The 20844-nt window shown below is 38.7% G+C and overlaps 2 protein-coding genes and 2 long non-coding RNA genes across 6 annotated transcripts; 2 read left to right on the top strand and 2 right to left on the bottom strand.

The window, feature by feature from the left end:
- Positions 1–959: 959 nt before the first annotated feature.
- LOC126623185 (ankyrin repeat domain-containing protein EMB506, chloroplastic-like) lies at positions 960–3892 on the bottom strand. The gene is made up of 7 exons (XM_050291985.1): positions 3149–3892; positions 2540–2619; positions 2204–2302; positions 2014–2112; positions 1835–1933; positions 1631–1729; positions 960–1522 (listed from the first exon to the last, which is right to left on the bottom strand). The coding sequence occupies exons 1-7, from the start codon at positions 3558–3560 to the stop codon at positions 1418–1420; spliced, it is 993 nt and encodes a 330-aa protein (XP_050147942.1). The 5' UTR covers positions 3561–3892; the 3' UTR covers positions 960–1417.
- Positions 3893–4925: 1033 nt separating this feature from the next.
- On the bottom strand, positions 4926–11244 carry LOC126623181 (pentatricopeptide repeat-containing protein At1g77360, mitochondrial). Of its 3 annotated transcripts, XM_050291980.1 has the most exons (6): positions 10976–11244; positions 7562–9168; positions 6073–6225; positions 5769–5831; positions 5268–5548; positions 4926–5168 (listed from the first exon to the last, which is right to left on the bottom strand). In XM_050291980.1, exon 2 carries the CDS (start codon positions 9132–9134, stop codon positions 7689–7691), a length of 1446 nt encoding a protein of 481 aa, XP_050147937.1. In that variant the 5' UTR covers positions 9135–9168; positions 10976–11244; the 3' UTR covers positions 4926–5168; positions 5268–5548; positions 5769–5831; positions 6073–6225; positions 7562–7688. The 3 variants fall into 3 exon arrangements, with proteins under 3 accessions (XP_050147937.1, XP_050147936.1, XP_050147938.1); XM_050291979.1 differs by lacking the exon at positions 5769–5831; XM_050291981.1 differs by lacking the exons at positions 5268–5548; positions 5769–5831.
- Positions 11245–13663: 2419 nt separating this feature from the next.
- LOC126623193 (uncharacterized) lies at positions 13664–17772 on the top strand. Its single transcript, XR_007623690.1, has 3 exons — positions 13664–16173; positions 16809–16871; positions 17577–17772. It is a non-coding gene; the product is annotated as an uncharacterized LOC126623193 (long non-coding RNA).
- Positions 17773–19215: 1443 nt separating this feature from the next.
- On the top strand, positions 19216–20359 carry LOC126623196 (uncharacterized). Its single transcript, XR_007623693.1, has 2 exons — positions 19216–19260; positions 20128–20359. It is a non-coding gene; the product is annotated as an uncharacterized LOC126623196 (long non-coding RNA).
- Positions 20360–20844: the final 485 nt, after the last annotated feature.

Here is a 20844-nt window from a genome sequence, read left to right as displayed (position 1 = left end):
TAAACCCAAGAATCCCAGCTGCAACATATCTCAAAAACTATCCATAAAAACACACAATTAACAATAATACAAACCAACACACATTCATTGATTCACGCAATTCTACTCAAACAGACAACACAGAAAACAGGAGAGAGTAGGTAGAGAGATAGAGAGAGTTACAGAAAATTAAACCTGAATTTGAAGTCGCAAATACGCAAGGCGAAAAGGATGCTGGCCTTCGAGGGCAAATTGCGGTTGGAGAGACCCAGAAATCGAAAAAAGGGAGACGCAGAAGGGCTCTATTCGAAGAAGGAGGGGAGGGTAGGTGGAATCAAAGAGGGAGATAGAGGGGGAGGGTGGGTGCAGAGGAGAGAAGGGAGGAAGGGTCTGGGGACTTGGGCCGAGCTTAATCGAATGGTGGTGGTTGTGGAAGACAAGAAAAAGAAGAGGAGGAATGAAAGTGTCCCTGTGGATGCAGAGGAGAATGTGGATCTGATGGGAAAGTGAGAAGAGATGAAGTTGAGAGTGAGGGATTGAATTGAAAGATTGGGTTTGGGGATGATTTGATCGGAATATTTTGTTGTTTTGATTTGCAGGGGTTCAGGGTTTTTTTTTCCTTCTTGTCGTTGTTTTTTTTTTTTTAAATTTTAATAAATATTTTTATTATTTTAATATTTTTAATGACACGTGACGCCCAGTCATTATCCACATAAACGTCATGTCATCAGTTAACGGCAGACTTAATAGTTTGATTAACGGATGTATGAGACTGTCTCAAAATTAACACTTTAGGTATAATTCTAGGACGAAAAAAACTTGATGTACTAAATATTGAAAACCACGAAACATGAGAGTAGTAAACAGTGTTTTGCCCTATAAATTATCGAAGTTTGACGGGTTAGCTTTGGTGAGTTTTAAGTTTGAATAATAATATCTAAGCAAGCATGAGCACCCTAGCATTCAACTTGACTCGCTAATTTACAAAAAACAACTTGCATAAAACAAGTTCATTTCTAAGTGATGTCTCGGTCCAATAATACACTGCCGTATGGAGAAATATTTACTCATAGCCTAGCATTACTAGACCGAAACATTACAATGAAAATCAACTCGTTCCATATCCATCCTCCTCATTTACACTCATATTTTGATTTACCAACAAACTTAAGAAAAAAATTTAAGAGCCTTTCCCCTAACAAAATCCAGGAAGTCATCTATCCAACGGCTCCTGTACCCTCATACAACAGATCAACCTTGAAATCAAGGGATGCAAAACAGCTCATCCAGGATGCATCCATTACCTCTACACCCTATAGTGAAATACATACATGCCTCTGTTTATCCTTCATCCAACTAATTTGCTTCTTCAGATACTCCTCGTCTCTGTCCTCAAATATTCCATCCATGCAAGGAGATGAAGTCGGAACATGGACTTCTAAAACTCTCTGTCCATTGGCACCGTCTTCAGTAGCTTGGTGAGGTCATAGGTCTTGAAATCTTTCCCATAACATAAACCCAGATCTAGCGGAGTTCTGCCATCCTGAAACACACGGAGCAGCGTTAATCACTTTAACAGAAACAACAGAAAGTAAAAAATCCTTACTTTGTCTCTACTATAGGTCCCTGCTTTGTATAAAGTAAACGTTACCTTATTTCTTCTGCTCTTATCTGCACCATTGACTAACAAAATTTTCACAATGTCTCTGTTTCTACTTTGAACAGCAACATGCAACGGAGTCCATCCATCCTGAAATAAATTATACGACGTTGTTAACAAGCTGAGAAACGAAAATAAAAAGGATTAACTGGGTATAGGCATTGGGAAATTTAAACAATAAAAAACAAAACTCACATTATCTGCAATATTGACATCAACTTTATATTTGATCAATAACTTGACAATCCGCTTGGTGCCTACATGTACTGCGTAATGAAGTGGCGTAGCGCCATCCTATAGACAAAGACAAAAACTCATTGTTCCCCTAAAGAAAAATGGATCGGGAGAGATATTAAAGAAAGTCTTATCCTTACCTTGTCTCTGACATGAGGACTTGCACCTTTTCTTAGCAGATGACTAATTACAGCTTCCTTTTTGGCTATGATTGCAGTATGAAGAGCAGTTGTACCATCCTGTTTCACCAAATTATTGGAGGTTTACTAATCCAGGTACAATGCTACCAAATTGGAGACAGATGGTGATTCAATTACAGATAAAACTCACCTTATCAACAACGTCAATATCTAAACCATCTTCAAGTAGCTTGTCCATGAAAGTTACCATCCCTGACAGTGCAAGTGTATGTATCGGGTTCCATTTTTCCTGAGTAATGAAAGTACGAAACACAATAAATGAATGTAGAAAGACAGGCCAGCCTCTTATTGCAAATACGACTTCCTATTTACAGTTGTGAGCTTGTAATGCTATAGAGACTAAGAAATAGTTCAGTTGCTCCATCTAGATTTTAGTAGTAAATTGTACTATAGGAGATAGGTAAAAGCAGGACCAGACTTCTATAAACTAACTTCAGGACATTTTTACATAAGAAGAACGAATTACCGTTGATATTTTCTTGATGTTGGGAGCCGCATGCTTTTGCAAAATTGCTATTTCTTCTTGCCCCAAGAGCTGTTCAACTTCTGCAACACGAATAACAGATATTAGATGTTTACCAGGAAATGAGATCCCAAAAAGTGGTATTACATTACATTGAAGAAGAAAACCGCTAAACTGGTCTTTGAAGATCTACATGGCCGGGAAATTATAACAGCCAGAAGAGTTGAGTAATCTTTAATAAAGCAACAGGTTTGCAAATATTGCAAGCTAACATGTTAGAAGTTAAATGTTCTCTTGCGAGACAGTTGAGCATGCCATTTTTGTCAAAATATCAATTGGAACACACCATGTCACTCTCTACAAATAGAACATTCCCCATTAAGGGCCAGCTTGCCGTATGGGATTGATTCTAGATGGCCTAAAAGCACTTGATGACAACCAAAAGTGCTCTTGACGATGCGCTTCGAGGGTCATAGAAGTGCAAAGCACTTCCAAATGTGTTTCTAATAACAGCGCTTATGAAGCAAAAGTGCTTGTTCTAAACTTTTAGAACATCCATTGAAGTGAACAAATAAATATGAACATAGAAAATTAGGGGCACCGGAGCATAACCTTTTACAAGATCCTCTTCATACTTGTTTGTTGTGGACTTATCAACAGCAGCAGCAGCATCAGTAGCAGCAGCTGGAACACCTTTTCCCTCTTCTTCCTCCCATTCACTTTGGAAACCCAATTCTTCTTCTTCTTCTTCTTCTTCTTCCTCCTCGTCTTCGCTGCCGCTGCCATCGTCGGGTGCTTCCCAAGTTCCCACCTGGGTCCGAAACGAAGCAGTCGGGCTCAACGAACCGACCGAAAAAGTCCTCAGCTTTGAGTGCCTCTGAGCGCCATGGAACCTAAAGCTTCCACTCCTTGTACTACACGCTGTCAAGACGCCGGCTTTATTAAAAATTACAAACGGGTTGTAATCTCTGGGGAAGGAAATTGAATTTAGACCCGACAATGCGGAAATTGAAACCGTGCCCATTTGGACTTGGACTTAGAGGGTTATTCAAAATGTCACAAAATCCTCCTGCTTGAACTTGGCGGCCGGGTAATCGAACCAGAAGGTCCAGGAATGCGACTGCAGCGCTATTCCTTTTGGCGGCTTCGCCAACACGGAATCTTGGTCACCGACGATCACTCCTTCTTCGAGCTCGTCGTCGTCCTCCCTCGGCCCAGGGTTCGCCTCGTTCTTCACAGTGCTGTCGATAACGGCGGGAGAGAGTGAGAGAGTTCCGGAGAACGGCGAGTCGAGGGTGCAGAGAAGATAAAAATCCTTGCGGGTCCCAGCGAACCCAAAATAATCCAATATAATCTCCCAAAATTGTGAAATATGTAATACGGTATTACTAATACCCTTACGCAAACTCCAACAATTGGATCAAAACTTAAAAAATTTTAATTTTAATCCATAAATATTTTTGCTTTAACCTTCTGAGTTAAATTTTTAACCCAAAATTATTAAAAAATGAATTTAAAGTTAATTTTTAAAGTAACTGTTTTTTTTAAATAAATTATGTAAACTATCAAAATTAATTTTAACCTAAAAATATTTAGATTCCGATAAATATTAAAAAAACACTAAATCGACACCATAAAACTCGTTGAACACTATGAAAAAATATGAAACACATGAATTTTTAAAATTATTTTAGCCGTTGTCTTTAAATTTGGACAATTAGATTTGATCATGTTAGATCTGAGCCATTGTATTCAATGAATTTATAAATATAAAACAAAATGCACATATATGATGAACCAGCCCATTAGTTGAGTTGAATTTAACCTGAAAATGAGTTATAAGTTAAAACTCATATTTTGCCTAAGGGTTAGAGTAAGTTGAAGTAAGCTTAAATCCTAAAATTTGAGTCTTAGGTTTGAAGTAGGTCTTAGAATCTAAAGTCTTTAAATTTCCCTATGAATTTCCTTTGGACTCCAAATTTTGTTCTGCTTGTGCCCACGTATTCGTATCAATGAGTACTATAAGAAACCGAGGGGGCATTTTGTGTCTTTCTTAAAATCGTCAAAGTAAGTGATCCAGCTGCAGATATGCATACAACGATGATAAAGATGTTTTGTGAGAGAGATGAGCTGAAGATGGCACTTTAAGTCTTGAAGTGGATGAAGTTGAAGCAGTTTGTTGAGTTCTAGTGCCATTGGTACTGCTTGCTAATTAGAGAAAGGATAATCAACTTTTGCGGGTGAGCTTCTTTACTTTTCGTCAAAGTATTGGTGAATTTTCGTCTCAAAACAACAAACGAACGAGGCAATCACTCATACGATACAGTCAACCAGAACAAAACATAATTGATGTTTTGAGCCCTCAGACCACAACCACACGCGCAGCAGGTAGAGAAATTATCGCATTATACAAAAGAAGCAAACAATGAGATAAAGCACAACATTACTGATTACTTTCTATCCCAAAAATAAATAAATATATTGATTACTCTCACAAATCATACCCAAGCAAACAAGCCTCCCTGCTTTGCGAAAACGTCTGTCGTACGCAGGATTAGCCTTACGATACAAAGAGGTTGTTTCCACGACCTGTGACCTTTGGTCACAAAGGAGCAACCTTTCCCTTGCGCCCCTATCAATATTAAGGCCGAAGGAAAATTAAAGGTAGACAAAATATTTGTTTATATATATGAATACTGATAAGAAAGAGATGCACCATTTGGCAACATACCTCAAGCATGAAAACTAATAAACAGTCATTTACACAACACCGCTTGGGTAGTAAATGTAAACAAAAAATAGCCCTCGGATCTTATTATATCCTGAATCCAAGTTCAAGAATGCTGAGCTTTCATTTTCATTTACAGGCACATCCTGAATGACGACAGCAGCAGCAGCAGCAGCAACAACAAACGCCACCACCATAAACAGTAGATGGCTACTCTTAACGGTAGAATTATAGGAAGTGAAGATGCTCATAATGAAAATCAAAGAATGCCCAAGAACATAAGTCTGCATCATTGGGCAAAATGCGTAAGGCTGTACTACGGCATATATGCAAGAAGAACCACTTAATAATTTCCCACTTGTTGCACAAACCAAGTAAAAAGAAAAACAAACCCGCAAATACTCTGAGATTGTCATTGTAAGGATAACCACATCACTGACAACAAAACTATTTTCAGTTGACTGAGGTCTCACAATAATTGTTGAAATAGCATTGCAAGGGCACCTTAGAGAGGAATGGATTGTACCATTATATGGGTAAAACATCTAACAATAATCCACTGAACCACTACAAAAATGAGTTTTCCATCATTAGGCAAATAAGCTAGATTAGAAAACATGGTAAATCCCAGTAAAAGAAAAATCTAAGAAAGAAGCACACACAAAAGACAGAGCAGATCTCATCATTAGCACACCATCGCTAATTCAAAGTCTCAGATGCTCACATCTTGAAAAATAATTTGACTACACATTTGCATTATGACGAAGATTATTTCAATCAATAAAGATAATAAAAACATGAAATGTACCTGAAGCACAATATAATTGTATGAAATCTAATGCAAAGGGATTACAGCCGTGGTGATATATAGCTTCAAGAATGCATTTCCATCAACATCTCAGAGCTCCGTGCTTAAATCATTACTCCTCACAACCGCGTATCAATGAACTCCACACATCCACTGCAAATGAAAAAAAAATATTACACTCAGAACTATGGCACTGTAAACAACTAGCCACAAATACATACTATACCATCATCAGACCAATTTGACATCAAATGCCGAACACCCAGTAAAGAAAAATAGAGGTGTTTATGAAAAAACATTTAAGAAATAAAGTAGGATAGCCAATCAGTCGAAAATAAATATCATAACAATGAAAGTAACGAAAGCTGAGACCCAAATGAATATGCAAGGCTCGAACTGATTGTGCAAATTTGAATCACATTTAGGGTCAAATTCTATTTGGTTGCATATCTGAACATTAGATGGTGAATGTAACAAGTAAATGCATATACATCATATATACACATGTATATGTGCGTGTGAGAGAAAGATAAATTGAAAAAAAAAAAACATTATTAGCAATCACTAACGAACAAAAACAACGAAAAATTCCATAAAAATTTCTCAGAGAAAAGATATCTATAGAAATAACTAAAGAAACAGAAATAATTTAAAACTCAACAAGCATATCTTGGGGAAACAAAAATAATAAAACACTTCTTGATGAGTGTTCATATCTCATAGCTATATCTGATCATTGCCAGTTAGCTGTGGTTTATCACTACGAACCTCTTCACATCTTCAACCATACAAGCCAGAGAGAGAGAGAGAGAGAGAGAGAGAGAGAGAGAGAGAGAGAGAGAGAGAGAGGATGGTTGTGTTGATGATGTCGACGACTAGTCCAGCAAAAACGATAGAAAGGGCTCCTAATTACAATCCACAGAAACTGAACATAGACTTAACGAGAATATGGTAAGTATTTGACGACTAGTATAGCAAAAATGATTGAAAAGGCTCCTAATTACAATCCACAGAAACTGAACATAGACTTATCGAGAATATGGTTAGTCTTTTATCTGACTCGTTTAGAAACAAACAATCGAGCTTGAAATCATCTGTTTTCAGTGCATCACTGTTTATTTGCCGAATTACATACGCTAGTGTTCCATATATATAAAGGGTGGTGCCATCCACACACCCCTTTTTACCTCTAACACATCCCTCTCAATTTCCGGCAATCAAATCAAATGAATTGTTGAAGGATCAAATGACAGAAATTAACAACAGGTGTGTGGACGGTACAAATTCTTGTAGTTTTACTGTTTGCATGTTGTCAACTAAAATTTTCCAGACAAGCATGTGTTGCCTGTAACGATGTTTTAATTATCTTACAATTGTGAAATTGCGTGAAACCCTAAAACCATAGTTTCTCAACAACAAACAACAAACATTTGCAACATGAAAATTCACCAACACTTTGGTGTAAAAGTAAAATGAGAAAGAACCTCACCTGCAAAAGTTGATTTTTCTTTCTCTAATTAGCATGCAGTACCAATAGCACTAGAACTCCAGGACTCGTTCTGTTGGACTAAGAATACCAAACAGTCCAAGTTTTCTTAGTTGATAGTGTTGAGTCTTCAATCGAATAAAGGCTCCTTGACAAGAAGATTAACTTTTTCGTTTAAAAATTTGAGCACATCTTCTCTTCCTTCTTTTATCAGCAACTGCCTTAATCTCCCAAAAGTCACACCTGCTGGTCGAATCCCCTTCTCTATCATCTCTTCCAGTAAGACACAAGCCTTTGAAGCATTTCCCTTCTCACAAAATCCATTTATAAGGACTGAATACGTGTGCATGCTCGGGACAAACTGCTTCAACTTCATGTACTTCCAGACTTTATAGGCCATCTTCAACTCATCTCTCTCACAAAACATCTTTATCATCATTGTATACGTATCTGCATCTGGCTCACATACTTTGATCATTTTGCGGAAGACGCTAAATGCCTCCTCAGTCTCTTCACGGTCAATCAAACTATTTAAAATGATATTGCAAGTCCTCGAATTGGGAGTAACGCCTTTGGAATTCATATAGTTTAAGACCCTATAGACGTTCTTGAACTTGTTAGCCTTACAAAAAGCGCCGATCAAGGCATTGTACACAACCACATCAGCCCTTATTCCATTCCTTTCCATCTCCAAGAATGCAGCAACAGCATCTTCAATCCTGTTTTCAACCCCATATGTATGCACCAAAACACTATAAATAAAGGACGTCGGCATACAACCACTATCATCCATGCCCCGAACAATATCAACGGCTTCATCCACCCTCCCTGCCTTACAAAGAACATCAACCATGATACCATAAGTCACTATATCAGGATTGCAACCCGCATCAATCATTTCTCTGAACACCTCCCTCGCTTTAGGCAAATTCGGATCCTTCCCCCACCCGCCAATCAATATACTATAGGTCTTTGAGTCTGGCTCAAACCGATCCTTCACTTTATCAAAAACCTCCTGAGCCTTCCTCACATTCTTGGACTTACACAGAGCACTCAGCAGGCCATTGAACGCCGCTAAATTCGGAGCACAATCATACTTCTCCATAACATTAAATGTATAAAGCGCTTCCTCAACCTTCTGTGCCCTGGCATACTTCCTCATAATGATTCCAAACGTCTCCATATTCTGAATCCTCTTCGCCCTCATCGAGTTCACAAGCTCCCACATGATCTGGTACTGCCTGATCTTGGCCAAAGATTCAATCATAGCATGGTAGGCCTTAACACTATGCGAATAATTTCGCTGCTTTGCCGCCCACTCAAAGAACCGGTATGCAACCATACCAGCATTGTTGAATCTCATGAGAACTTCCTCTACCATTTCGGGTGAAATTCGGATCCCGGTTTGGTCAAGGGCGGTATCAAGAGCAAGTGTTGGGCAGGACATCATGATTTTGAAAATTCTTTTTGTTGGGTCGGAAAATTGCCTAGTGGGTTCTGTTGAACAGTAATTCCGGGTCAATTTCATCAACCCAAAACCTAATCTTTCCCCACATTTTTGTAATTTTATGGCCATGTTTTTGGGAACCCGATTGAAAAATTCAAGTCACCTGGATCATTTGAAATCTAAAGTTAGTGAAATCAAACATCATTTAACTAATCAAATAGGGAACTGTTATTAACACTCCAAAAATCTCATTCTACACCCCTATAAGTGTCTTTATTCTTTCTAACTATAGGAAATTTGGACTGCAAAATGAGATTTTTGGAGTGCTAATAACTAGGGGTGCAACTTGGGTTGGGCCAATCCAAACCCGTTCATGTCCAACCCGACTTTAAACTTGAACAAGCGGGTTCTTCTTTAGTTATAATCCACCCGAACCCAACCCAATTTTAACCCGTTCATTGATTGGGTTGAGTTGGGTTGATCATTTGCCCGTCCATCCCTAACCCAACCTAACCTGACTAACCAAACCCAATTTAACCAGATTGTAACCCATATCAATTAATGCTCATACTACACCCAAGTGTGCCAAGTCCAAAAACCAGCGCCCTTTCTAATATTTTTTTAATAAATTACCCTTTACAATTACTTAAGCTTTTAGGGAATAAGAGGCTTTGATTAGTTAGCTCATGTTCATAGTCTCTAAATCCTAAAGCTTTATAGTAGACTGATATATGAAATTAGAGTAAGCTAGCTTTGATGCTACTTGGCTTAATTTTTTTAGGAATTCTTGGAAACGTTGTTACAAGATTAAACTTGAAAAAGTTGGGCAACCCAAACCCAACCCAAGTAAACCCTAACCCAATTAAACGCGAGCCCAAATGAACCCGAATGAAACCCAACCCAAACCCGAGCCCGAATTGTAAAAGTTGGGTTAGGATTGGGTTGACCTTCCAACCCATCCAACTTGCCTGAGTTGCACCCCTACTAATAACAATTCCCATCAAATAATGGGAATACATTAACAAATTAGGACCAACAAATTTAATTTTTGAAGATTGAAAATAAATTAAGAAAAATGATAAGACTTTTGGAAATTTCCTGCAATTCGATGTGTTCTAATATCTTCCAATAAATTAACCAAAGGAAACAGAAATTCTAGAGAGAGAGAGGTGAAGGAAACGTACTCATACCAATACCCACCAACCAATTCTATTCATTCACAGCCAAATTCCATAACAGAAATACTACCATGCTTGCTTAAATAACATTATTTGGACCGCAAACATCCACATTGATACATATCAAAGCATCCCAAAGATCTAAGGAAACCCCTTCTAGTAATTATTTAATGTTGGGTGTTAAATTAACACGTGTATGTAGAAATAGACACATTCAATTCTCCTAATCAACTTGGAGGGAACCCAATGAAATATGACTCCTAATAATCAGGAATAATTGGGGAACCTCTAAAATCCCAGTAACACGAAAAGACTAATAGGACAACAGGAAATTAAGAAACAAATGCCACGCCAGATTGAACACAATATTTTCAAGGCTAACTACTTGGAAATCTCACTAATCCTGGCAGCATTCCTCATTGCTAAATCAATCAAGGTGGCTACAGCCTACATAAGAGACGCAAGTAACCGAAATCGACACAAACACCCCAAAACATTCATTACAAATAGAATTACAGAAGATATAGGGAAATATTGCAGTCACTAAGAAAATGTAGGAAAACAATAGAGACCAAAATATCGAACTTTAACGACAATCCATAGTTTCCAATTTCTATGTTTGCAGTTGGTACGAAATCAATATCTATTTCCTTTACCAAAAATTGCCAAATTTGTTTTATCACAAACTACAGCAAGCACATAACAAACGCAAAAAATTCAATCATTTCTTAGTTCTCCTACCAACCAAACAAAATTAAATCCAAAAAAATAGAGGAAACGAAAGGAATTAACCTCCAGAACTCCTCGCGGGTAGGGAAGGTGTAGATCGGCGACTATCTCTCCTTATTCGAGCTCGTCGTCGTCCTCCCTCGGCTTAGGGTTAACCTTGGTCTTCACGGAGCTGTCGAGAACTGGAGGGAGAGAGGGAGAGAGGTCTGGACAGTGGTGCGTAGGCGAGGGAGCCCAAAATAATCCTAGAATTCCCCAGAAACGCACTATCTTGGATAGGTCATATCCACACCCATTTTCACTTTCTCACACCCCCTTTCAATTTTGTCTGTCAACAAATTAAAGAAATTTAATAACAAAAAAAATTAACAAAGGCATGTGAAAAGAAAAATAGATGTAAAAATATCACTTTCTTCTTTATTTATGTTGGACAATCCTTCATAGAATTATCATGTTGGTATCAAAATTAATATTATAATATTTTAAGATTTTTTTTTTGAACAAACGATATTATCTTCACTAGGAAATGGGGTGTGTTTGGCTTCACAATGAGCTAATAATGATATGGTTCAAACTCGCATTTGGCGAGAATCGAACCTAAGAGCTCTCATTTACAAGTGAATAGTAATATCACTCGACCGTATTACTAAGTGACATGATTTTTAAGAATTGTTTTGAAGGATCTTTGGTATGATGTTATTAGGCTTTTGGTAGCATGTTATTAAGGTTTTTTTTGTTTAAAGGAATAAGATTTCAAATGATAAAAAAGTTTAAAGATAGAAATTAGTTAGTACATTTGATTTCATTGCCTTGTCTCCTTGCCTTGAGCAGAAAAACTTGAAGAAGTTGTAGTCAGCAACTCAAGTTTTCTTGATGGTTGATGTGTGTAGAGGGAATGCGGGCCTCACCAATTGAATAAAGGCATTCTTGTCAATTACAAACAAAAATTTACATGTTAGCTTCAGAATTTTTAGAATTATTTTTTGTTCCACAAATGCTCAACACTTGTACCACGTTTATAAGGTCCACGATATATAGGAATCCTAAGTTGAGTGGTGTAGCCAAAAGTTGATTCCTTTACTGTATTAGATTCTGCACTCTGATTTGTAGTGAAATTCTTCTGGGAGATAGAGTCCAACTGCCTTTAAAAATTATTTAACTCTAACTTAAATATATGATTAAACAAACTTAGAGAACAATTTTTTTTCAAACAAGAAAGAGAGAAATTAGAGGAGATTGTTCCCCTCCTCCAATTTCCTTCTTTGTTTGCCCTGTGAAGAGTTGATCATATTCGATGCTTCTACCATTGCCCTAAGGTATGAAAAGAAGACATGTTGACATCAAACCATATTAGTACGGCTCATGCGCTGCATTATGACATGTCAAAAAGCATCCAAGCTTCGCTTTATGTCGACAATAGACGAGGCTATATATGACTGCCTATGCACCTTGTCAATGACATGTCACAATGCACTCAAACCTTCTTATGACATGTACTGATAGCACCGCAAATATGCCAAATGTACACAATGTCCATACCAAAACATGTCAAGTTCCATTTCAACTGAAATAGGAAATGTCTCGGACGGTCTCAAACGGCCTAGATGGAGTGGCTAGGTAGTCCATGGTCATGTTGTGACTTGTTAACGTGACTACGTACTTCATAGCTAATGTCCCAAACACCATTCAATACCGTGACAGTTAAAACCTGACGTCCCAAGTTTAATTGACAAAGGTTTCATGTCCGGTTGCTCAAGAGTTGGCCGAGTTGTAAGCTAGGCGATAGTTTAGCTCGAAACATGTGAACTCTTATTTTTATCGAATTTCCTTGCACAATAAACTCCCCATTGTGTATAGGTTGTGAGTTCTTGATGCCTTGTGGCTTCTAGTCCACAATTTTTTGTCTTAATGGTGGTTATAAGCTTATAACATTCACAATGCATCATCTTTCTTTTCCTCTTTAAATACTAGTACCAGTGCCAAACTTCTTATCCCAATTTATAAGATTCATATTGATATAGTGCCCAAGTCGTGTGATGCTCAACTTCCCCATCTAATTGAAGAAATCCCCCTCCCCAAACGACAGTACTAAACAAAGAGATTCAAACTTATATAATCGTGTTTTTTTTTTTTTTTTTTGCTAATGATATAATAGTTTTTCATTTATTCATATTTGGGCACATTCTGTAAGATCCTACATCATCCAAGGATGATGATTCTGTAAGCTTTATATGTATATTTCCATCTTTACCTAGCATGAGGTCTTTTGGGAGCTCATTGGCTTCGGGTTCCATCGGAACTCCGAAGTTAAGCGAGTTCGCGCGAGAGCAATCCCATGATGGGTGACCCACTGGGAAGTTCTCGTGTGAGTTCCCATAAACAAAACCATAATGGCATGGTCGGGGCCCAAAGCGAACAACATCGTGCTATGACGGAGTAGAGCCCGGATATGGTGGGGGCCCGAACCAGGATGTGACACATTCTGAATCTTATTTATTCACGTCAAATAAGAAGTTGCAATATCACTTAGAATTTTGTGTCTCCACCATTTTCTCATTATTGATCCCTAACTTAAAATTCTTGGTGTCTATTCCTCACATAAACTGGAACAAAAATGATCAAAGAATAACAAGCTTGGGAGAGAAAGAAAACGAAAAAGACAGGGAGGGAGATGTAAATCCAACATCATTGACATTCTCTTCTATAGTTTGGTTGTCGTATGAGGCCTGAAAAAATGAAACAAAAACAACAATTCAACATTAGCATTCGATCATATTCTCTACAATTGTCAGCCTATTGATGTTTTCATGTTTCAAGTCGAAGGATTAAGTCAAAGGGATATTTAGGGCCTCCGTATTAAGATCTCGTATAAATACTCGGGTAACTTAAATGTAATTATATAATAAAGGAATGGGCAAATATGTAATAAGTGAGGAGTCCTTATTCTATAAAAGGACCCCTCACCTTCACAATTAGGAGAGGCCAATTTCTTAGGCCATGGAAGGGCTATCTGACTCTCAGAAGCTCTCTCCATCTCTCTCCCTCACAAATAGAGAAATACAATATCAGTGTGGACGTAGCCCAAACCTTGGGGTGAACCACGATACATCCTGTGTTATTTACTTTCTTGCAGATCCATAGTCGGATTTACGTTGTTCCAAGACCTCCGATTTTGTGCATCAACATTTGGCGCCGTCTGTGGGAAACGACACGAAAAGTTAAGTCGGTTCTCTCTCAATTTTTCTCCTCCGCCGTGAATCTGTAGAAACCTAGGAACCAAAGTCACTGCAAAAACCCATCTCTCAAAAATGCAGAGAGGAAGACTCATTCTCTGGCTCTTCCAATCTTTGTCTTTCTCTCTCTAGACTCTCTTTTTCTCTATCCTCAAATCCCTGTCTTTTTCAACCTCTGCAAAATCTGCAAAATTCGCAAAATCTGCAAAAACCCACCGAGACACAGACAAACTCTCTCACTCTCTCTCATCACTCCAGTAGAGTCGAGACAAGACGAGGAAGACCAGAGAAATTTCAAAACGTATTGCCTGTTGCTTTTGTATTCAAAAAGCAAAAGCATACAGAAAAGTCCACCTCTCTCGTCTTGCCTGTCCAATTTCAAAACCCTTTCTTTCTGCACAGAGAGCGATGCTCGACCCCATGGACCTGCTCCGATCTAATCTCTCCCAGGTACGGATCCCGGAACCCACCAACCGCATCTACAAGCACCACCTGATCTCTTTCGACGACTCCATCTCCGGCAAGAAAGGCACTGGTTCTTGCAAATCTAGCAAGGCAGATTCAGGGAATCAAATCTCTCATCTCTCTGTCTTGTCTCTCTGCCTTGATCGATGAGCGGAGTGTCAACAGCAACGTACGTAGCTTGTCGAGCCGCTCAGATGGAGAAGGTTCGGATCCTCTACAGGCGAGCCCTCAGAGACACTCTCAACTGGGCCGTTCACCACCTCTTCTTCTACCCAGATGCTGATGCCCTCCGCGAGGGGTTCGAAACTAACAAGTATGTGGTTGGTCTTTACCAGCCAAACGCCACCATCAGCCACCAGCTTTTTCAATTCGCAGTTTGGCAACCATTATCTGTTTCGAGTTATTCGTCTCCAGCTGGATTGGATGGCTGCTGAATTTGATGGGTTGTTAAATTTTTGTTTTTGTGTTTTCATTAGTAGCCATGAAGGTGCGTTCATATGTGAAGAAGATGTGTGAGTTTTGTAAGACAGTTAAGCATCGCGGGCGTGTTTTCGTGATTTGCACAGCCAACCCTAAACATAAACAAAGACAGGGCCTGTCGACATTGGCGTATGAAGGCACAGTGTCCTCCATGCAAATGGCTCAGCAATAACAGCAGGTCGAAATTCTCTTCCGCAAGCTCACCGTGGCCAAAGCGCAAGGCTGCTTATCCTTACCCGCAGAAGGCCTTAAAAAACGGTGCCCTTCCCTCTGTCGTCTCTTTCTCCGGTTCCTTTATCAGATCCCCTCCTCCGACCACAACCACATTCAGATGAAAGCCTTGAGCAGCACTCAGGCTTAGCTAGCATCCACAGAAGCAACAAAGGTGCATGGGGAAACAGAGAACTTGAGTGCCATCTGCACTTTGCAAAGTAAAAGCAAAAGCTAAAAGAGAAAGATTATACTTTTGCTTTTGTCGACGGATGCATGTTCCTATTTTTTTTAAAAGCCAAAGAAAAGCAAATGGGCAATTGTAAGATCCCGTATTTAATGTGTATACATATGTACATATACGTATGTATTTATATGCATGTATTTATATGTACATGTACGTATGCATCTATATGTATGTATATATAATTAGTTTGATTTGACTGACCCACCTGGCCACTTAGAAGCCAACACAAATATTTTGAATGAGATTGCCATCTCTTCTTGCGGTCTATGACTTAAGACCACGTGTACTCACCTGAATTAGTTGCTATCTTCTTTCTCCTCAGTGCCTACAGCTAGCTTAACAGCTGTGGTTAGCCGCCAACTTCAACCAATAAGGGGCTTTGTAGTTTCCGTTTAGTAGCCTATAAATAGGAGATCAACTCCATTGTTTTCGAACACAAGCTAGCATGCAATGCATGCTTTGCTGCTCATGTGGTTGTGTTTGTATATATATATGTTGAGAGAGAGAGAGAGGAGAGAAGAGAAGACAAATAGGAGGAAGGGATTAAGAAATCAAATAGAATCAGAGAGAAGGGTGCTGAATTATTCGTATTTATCTTCATGCTTGGGATGTCAGCCTGCAGCAGGGTAATGATTCGCAGCTCTCTTTGTTCTTTGCTTAGCTATTTTATGTAGTAAATCGTTGTCTTTCATGGTTGCTTTTAGGCAGAAACTGCAAAACAAGTTTTATATGCAAGGGTTTTATATAATGCTGCCTATTTGATGCAAAACTATTCTATATAACGTATACCTATTTTTACAACTACAGCCTTTTGGTTTCAAGTATGGTATGATCAGTTTGTTCACTATATAGTACTAGATAATGCAAAGCCTGTTTTGATTTAAAGTGTTGGTCTATTTGTAATACCCTTATAAAACGACTTTTACAATTCCAACTCGATTGGAGTATTATTTTGTAAAATAGTTCATACTGATACATATCAGGAAAATATATATGTATATATGTATAATATGACAAAGCTTTTATGCAATTATATAAGCCAAAGTGTTTTGAGGAACTTGTATTATACAGTGAGCTATATATATATATTGCTTATTTCCCAAATCCTTTTACATTCAAACGTCTTCTATTGCAGTTGCATTATTTCATATCGACCAAAATGACTTTTGAATCAAGTGGTGTTAGATTAGTAATACCAAGTAGTCTAACTAGGGTTACATTTGTTATGCATTTTAGTGATTTGCTTGTACTTGTGAAATAGGAATTGATCACAATAGTGGTGCACTCTTGTAATAGAGAGTTGGTGCAATGCTTTGGAGTCCAGGTAGGGGAAATACGGCAGACCGTTACAGATATTGATTCTATTAAATTTCGTGAAGTACTATATTTGTGTTGGTTGATTAATGTGGTTGGACATTGTTTGGATTATTGCTTTAGTTGGTTGTTTACTTGTTAGTACTACTGGAATGTTATTCGTTGAGATATATATTGTGACATGGAGATATATTGTGACATGTGAAAGATGTAATAACGTTGCTTGTGCATCACTCATGTGTCAGAAGTGGTTGGAACTTTGTAGGTGAGAAAGGAATTTGGAAATAGGGTAATGGAAATGATCTTTTGTGTAGTTGAGTCAAACTCTTAGCAGGTACCAGGTCTCAGGTGAGCCCACAGTGCACAGATTCTTTAAGGGTAATTCGGGACTGGCGACGAAGAGTTTTGGCAAGATGACTAACAAAAGGGGAAATTGGGATGATTGAGTTACGGGGGGTTAATTTGTATAATAGAACATTCGAACCACCTCTGCAGGGGTAAAATGCATGGTATGGGACATGCAGGTCCGCGTGTTTTATTATATAAAGTAACGGGGGTAGCGGAAGAGGTTCAATTGCATTCATGCATTATTATCAATAATGATTTGATATTTGGCTATATGATTTCATGACACTTAATTTAATATTGTCAATTTACTGTAATAAGGTTATGTCCCTACTGAGCTGTTAAAGCTCACCCCTCTATTGTTATGCAGGTTCACGAATTAAACAATCTAAGAGGGTAGACGGGATGAGATCGGATTAAGTGTGAGGATAGAATTTTGTATTTCTTTATTTTAGCCTTGTAAAGAATTATTGTGACAGTCCGTCCCTAATTTTAAGAATTTTTAAAGTTTTAATAAAGGATTTTACATAAATGCCCTTTGAGGCATGCGCATTATTCGAGGTTAATCGTTGTGTCGTGCCATCTAAGATTCGTTTTCTTGACATATCCTCGTAGTATTCGTCACTACGGACGTGTGGGCACAGACGGTTCGTGATTTGGAGTTATAACGAAAAAGATTTTAAAGTTTGAAGTTTGGGCATTTTATAAATTTTATTATTAAAATTTGGATGGCCTAGATTAAAGGAATTTGAAATGGATGGTTGGGATGAGAGAAAGAAAGTTTTGTATGTGTGTGTGCGTGAGAGGAAAAAGAAAACAGAGAGAAAGAGAGATTGGGCAAAGCTGCCCAATCGGAGAAGAAGGAGGAGAGGCCGAATGGGGAGAGGGGAGAGGAAGATGACTGGCCAACCAGAGGAAGGAAAGGAGGAAAGGAGAGAGGGCGAGAAGCGGAGGAGAGAAGGAAGAAACGGGTTTTCCCCAACCCGTGTACCCGCGCGACCCGCCGGTGTTCTTCACCCATTTTCGTCAAAATTTCGTCATTTTTCCGGTGAGTTACATCAATCCATCACTTGGAAAACCCTCTATGATCTTTCCTCTTCCTATTACACCTCAAAAATCAAGGAGCTTGGCCTTGAAATTTGATTAAAAACCGTGAGGGGTGTGCGGTAGCTTAGTGTGAAATTTCTTCAAAACTTGAAACGTTTTCTTTCAATTTCTAACACCCATAGCATCCCCTTATGACCTGGAACAAAGCCCAAGCATTGAATTGGACGGTGGAGTTGATTTGAAGGTCGAATTGAAAACACCCAATTCTAGGGTTCTTCACGGTTTTGGTGAAATTGGAGCTCTTCCAGGCCAAATTGGCCTTGGCCACAGGTATAAAGTTTGCTCTACTCATTGAGATCTTCAATTCTATATTTTTTGAGAAGTTTTGGAAATAGTTGGATTTTCCGGCGAACCGGGGCGGCCAACCGCCACCCGCGGCGGCCCGTGCGGCGGCACGTGGCCAATGGCCCGCCAATGTCATTCTTAGCATGTGTTTAAGGTTCTAGGTTCAGTTTTGATAATTGATGGACGTAAATTGAATAATTGAACCTAAGTTCGTTACGATTCGTGGTTAGGTGAAAATGTGAATTGACGATCCGACCGTTGGATCGTCATCAAACTTTGATACATTGTAATACGTAATATTTAAGGATTATAGGAACTTACGGATTGGGAATCCGATTTACGGATCTTCCGGAATTGGAGTTGTAAGTTCATAAAATAGAATGTTAACCGTCACTTGGTTTTGGAAATTGACGGAGATCCGACCGTTGGATGGTAATGAAATTTTAGGATGGTGTCCTAGAGGTATATTGTGGACCTTTGGAAATTATGGATTTGAAATCTGAGTTGCAGATCTTCCGGATCGAACTACGTAGTGACGTGTTTTATATAAGTTATATATTCTATCGATATGAATTCTGAGGTTTGATTTGATTATCGTTCTAGGCGTTGATCGTTATGACGCCTTGATGTGTGGTGCTACGGAGTTGTTGGGCGAACTCCAGGTGAGTGGGCAGTTTTGTTTTCGTATTACCTATATACTATTAATTGTCCCAGAAATTGAATTTATATGAAAGTATGTTTTCAATTGCCATGATGCATATTATAAATTATATGAATTGATATTGATGCGTATATATATGTGGATTGGTGCTGTGGACGCACAAGTGAGTATCAGGGAGTTTATATGGTTTATATGAATGAATGATGATGTGATTGCGTTGTGAGCTCATAAACTGCACCTTTGGTATTAGTGCTTATAGTATTCACCACACGACACGCTCGCCTTGGATCCAAGTAGGTGGATGTCGTACAGACCACTAGAGGTGGTTACGACATGCCAGTCGTACAGACCATTAGAGGGGTTCCGACTGGTGGGTGACCTTAGATTATGTGCACAGATGATTGATGAAAGAAGCACTAGAGCGTATTATTTCACCATCTTAGTCGTACAGACTACTATAGGTAGTTTCGACTTATGTGCAGTGTAGTGCCGTACAGGTCACAGTTGGTGACTCCGGCAGGGCCGTACAGGTCACAGTTGGTGACTCCGGCTGGATGGGATATTGAGCTATAGAATCAGCCGTACAGGACCACTGTAGGGTCTTCGGTTGATTTATTATTTCACCTGATTTATATTGATGCATTCTTATTATATTTTGGCATGTCATGGCATATTCTTTCTGAGATGTTATATTGATAGATGACGGGCTGAGTTTTGATGATATGTGTATATATATATATATGTTTATATTCTATTTTCTGGGAAAGTATACAGGTTTTACGGCGAGGGGTTAGAAATGTTTAAAATGAAATGTTTTCGAAAAACTTTGTTTTACTAACCCACTCAATTTTGTTTTGCGCCCCTCCAGGTTCTAGATAGCAGAGCTTTGGTGGCCACGAGGAATCCAGCGGTGTTCTGACAGAATTCACAAAAGTAGGACTCACCCTCAGGTGTTTCATCTTAGTAATTGTATTTTTGTTTAAAGCTTCCGAACTGTGTAAATGGTTACGTCACTCTCACGTGACGGCCAGCATACCCTCCTTCGGGACGGGGTGTGTCAATTATTGAGTTATTTTAAATAAGAAGAGTTTATTTTCCAACCCGTGTCAATTTCTTTTTATTTATTTTTAGTTTTTAGTTCACGTTTCGGATTCGGGTTCAAGTTTTTACTACCGACCCCGGGTTTGGGGCGTGACAGCAATGTCGGAAAGGCTGTCCAAAGCAACTATCATTTTAGAGAAAAGAGAACGCAAAAGAGAAATCAAAACAGAAAGCAAAAGAGAAATCAAAAGAGAAAGCAAAAGCAGAAAGCAAAAGAGAAAGCAAAAGCAAGGAATAAACACCCCACTAGACCCGGCAGTTTCTGACACGACACAAAAACGACACGAAAATAACGGGTTTCGGGTCAACACGATAACTTATCAGGTCATTATCGGGTGACCCGTTAATAGCAGGTTCTTAACGAGTATACACGCGGGTAACACGTGAGTAACCCGTTTCGACCCGTTAAGAAAAAATTTATTTTGATAATTTTAAAGTTTAATTACTAAAAGATTTATTATAAAATACAATAGTCATATTAATA

Source organism: Malus sylvestris, chromosome 5, assembly GCF_916048215.2.
Source record: "Malus sylvestris chromosome 5, drMalSylv7.2, whole genome shotgun sequence".
NCBI lineage: Eukaryota > Viridiplantae > Streptophyta > Magnoliopsida > Rosales > Rosaceae > Malus > Malus sylvestris.
This window is presented reverse-complemented; position numbering and strand designations above follow the sequence as displayed.

Bases quoted from the DNA above. Each gene is read 5' to 3' on its own strand.
- LOC126623185 (XM_050291985.1), bottom strand. From the start codon at position 3,560: ATGGGCACGGTTTCAATTTCCGCATTGTCGGGTCTAAATTCAATTTCC. The intron at 2,620-3,148 runs GTTATGCTCCGG...TTCGTGTTGCAG, and splicing joins TGAAGAGGATCTTGTAAAAG to AAGTTGAACAGCTCTTGGGG. The intron at 1,730-1,834 runs GTGAGTTTTGTT...AATTTATTTCAG, and splicing joins ATGTCAATATTGCAGATAAT to GATGGATGGACTCCGTTGCA.
- LOC126623181 (XM_050291980.1), bottom strand. From the start codon at position 9,134: ATGGCCATAAAATTACAAAAATGTGGGGAAAGATTAGGTTTTGGGTTG.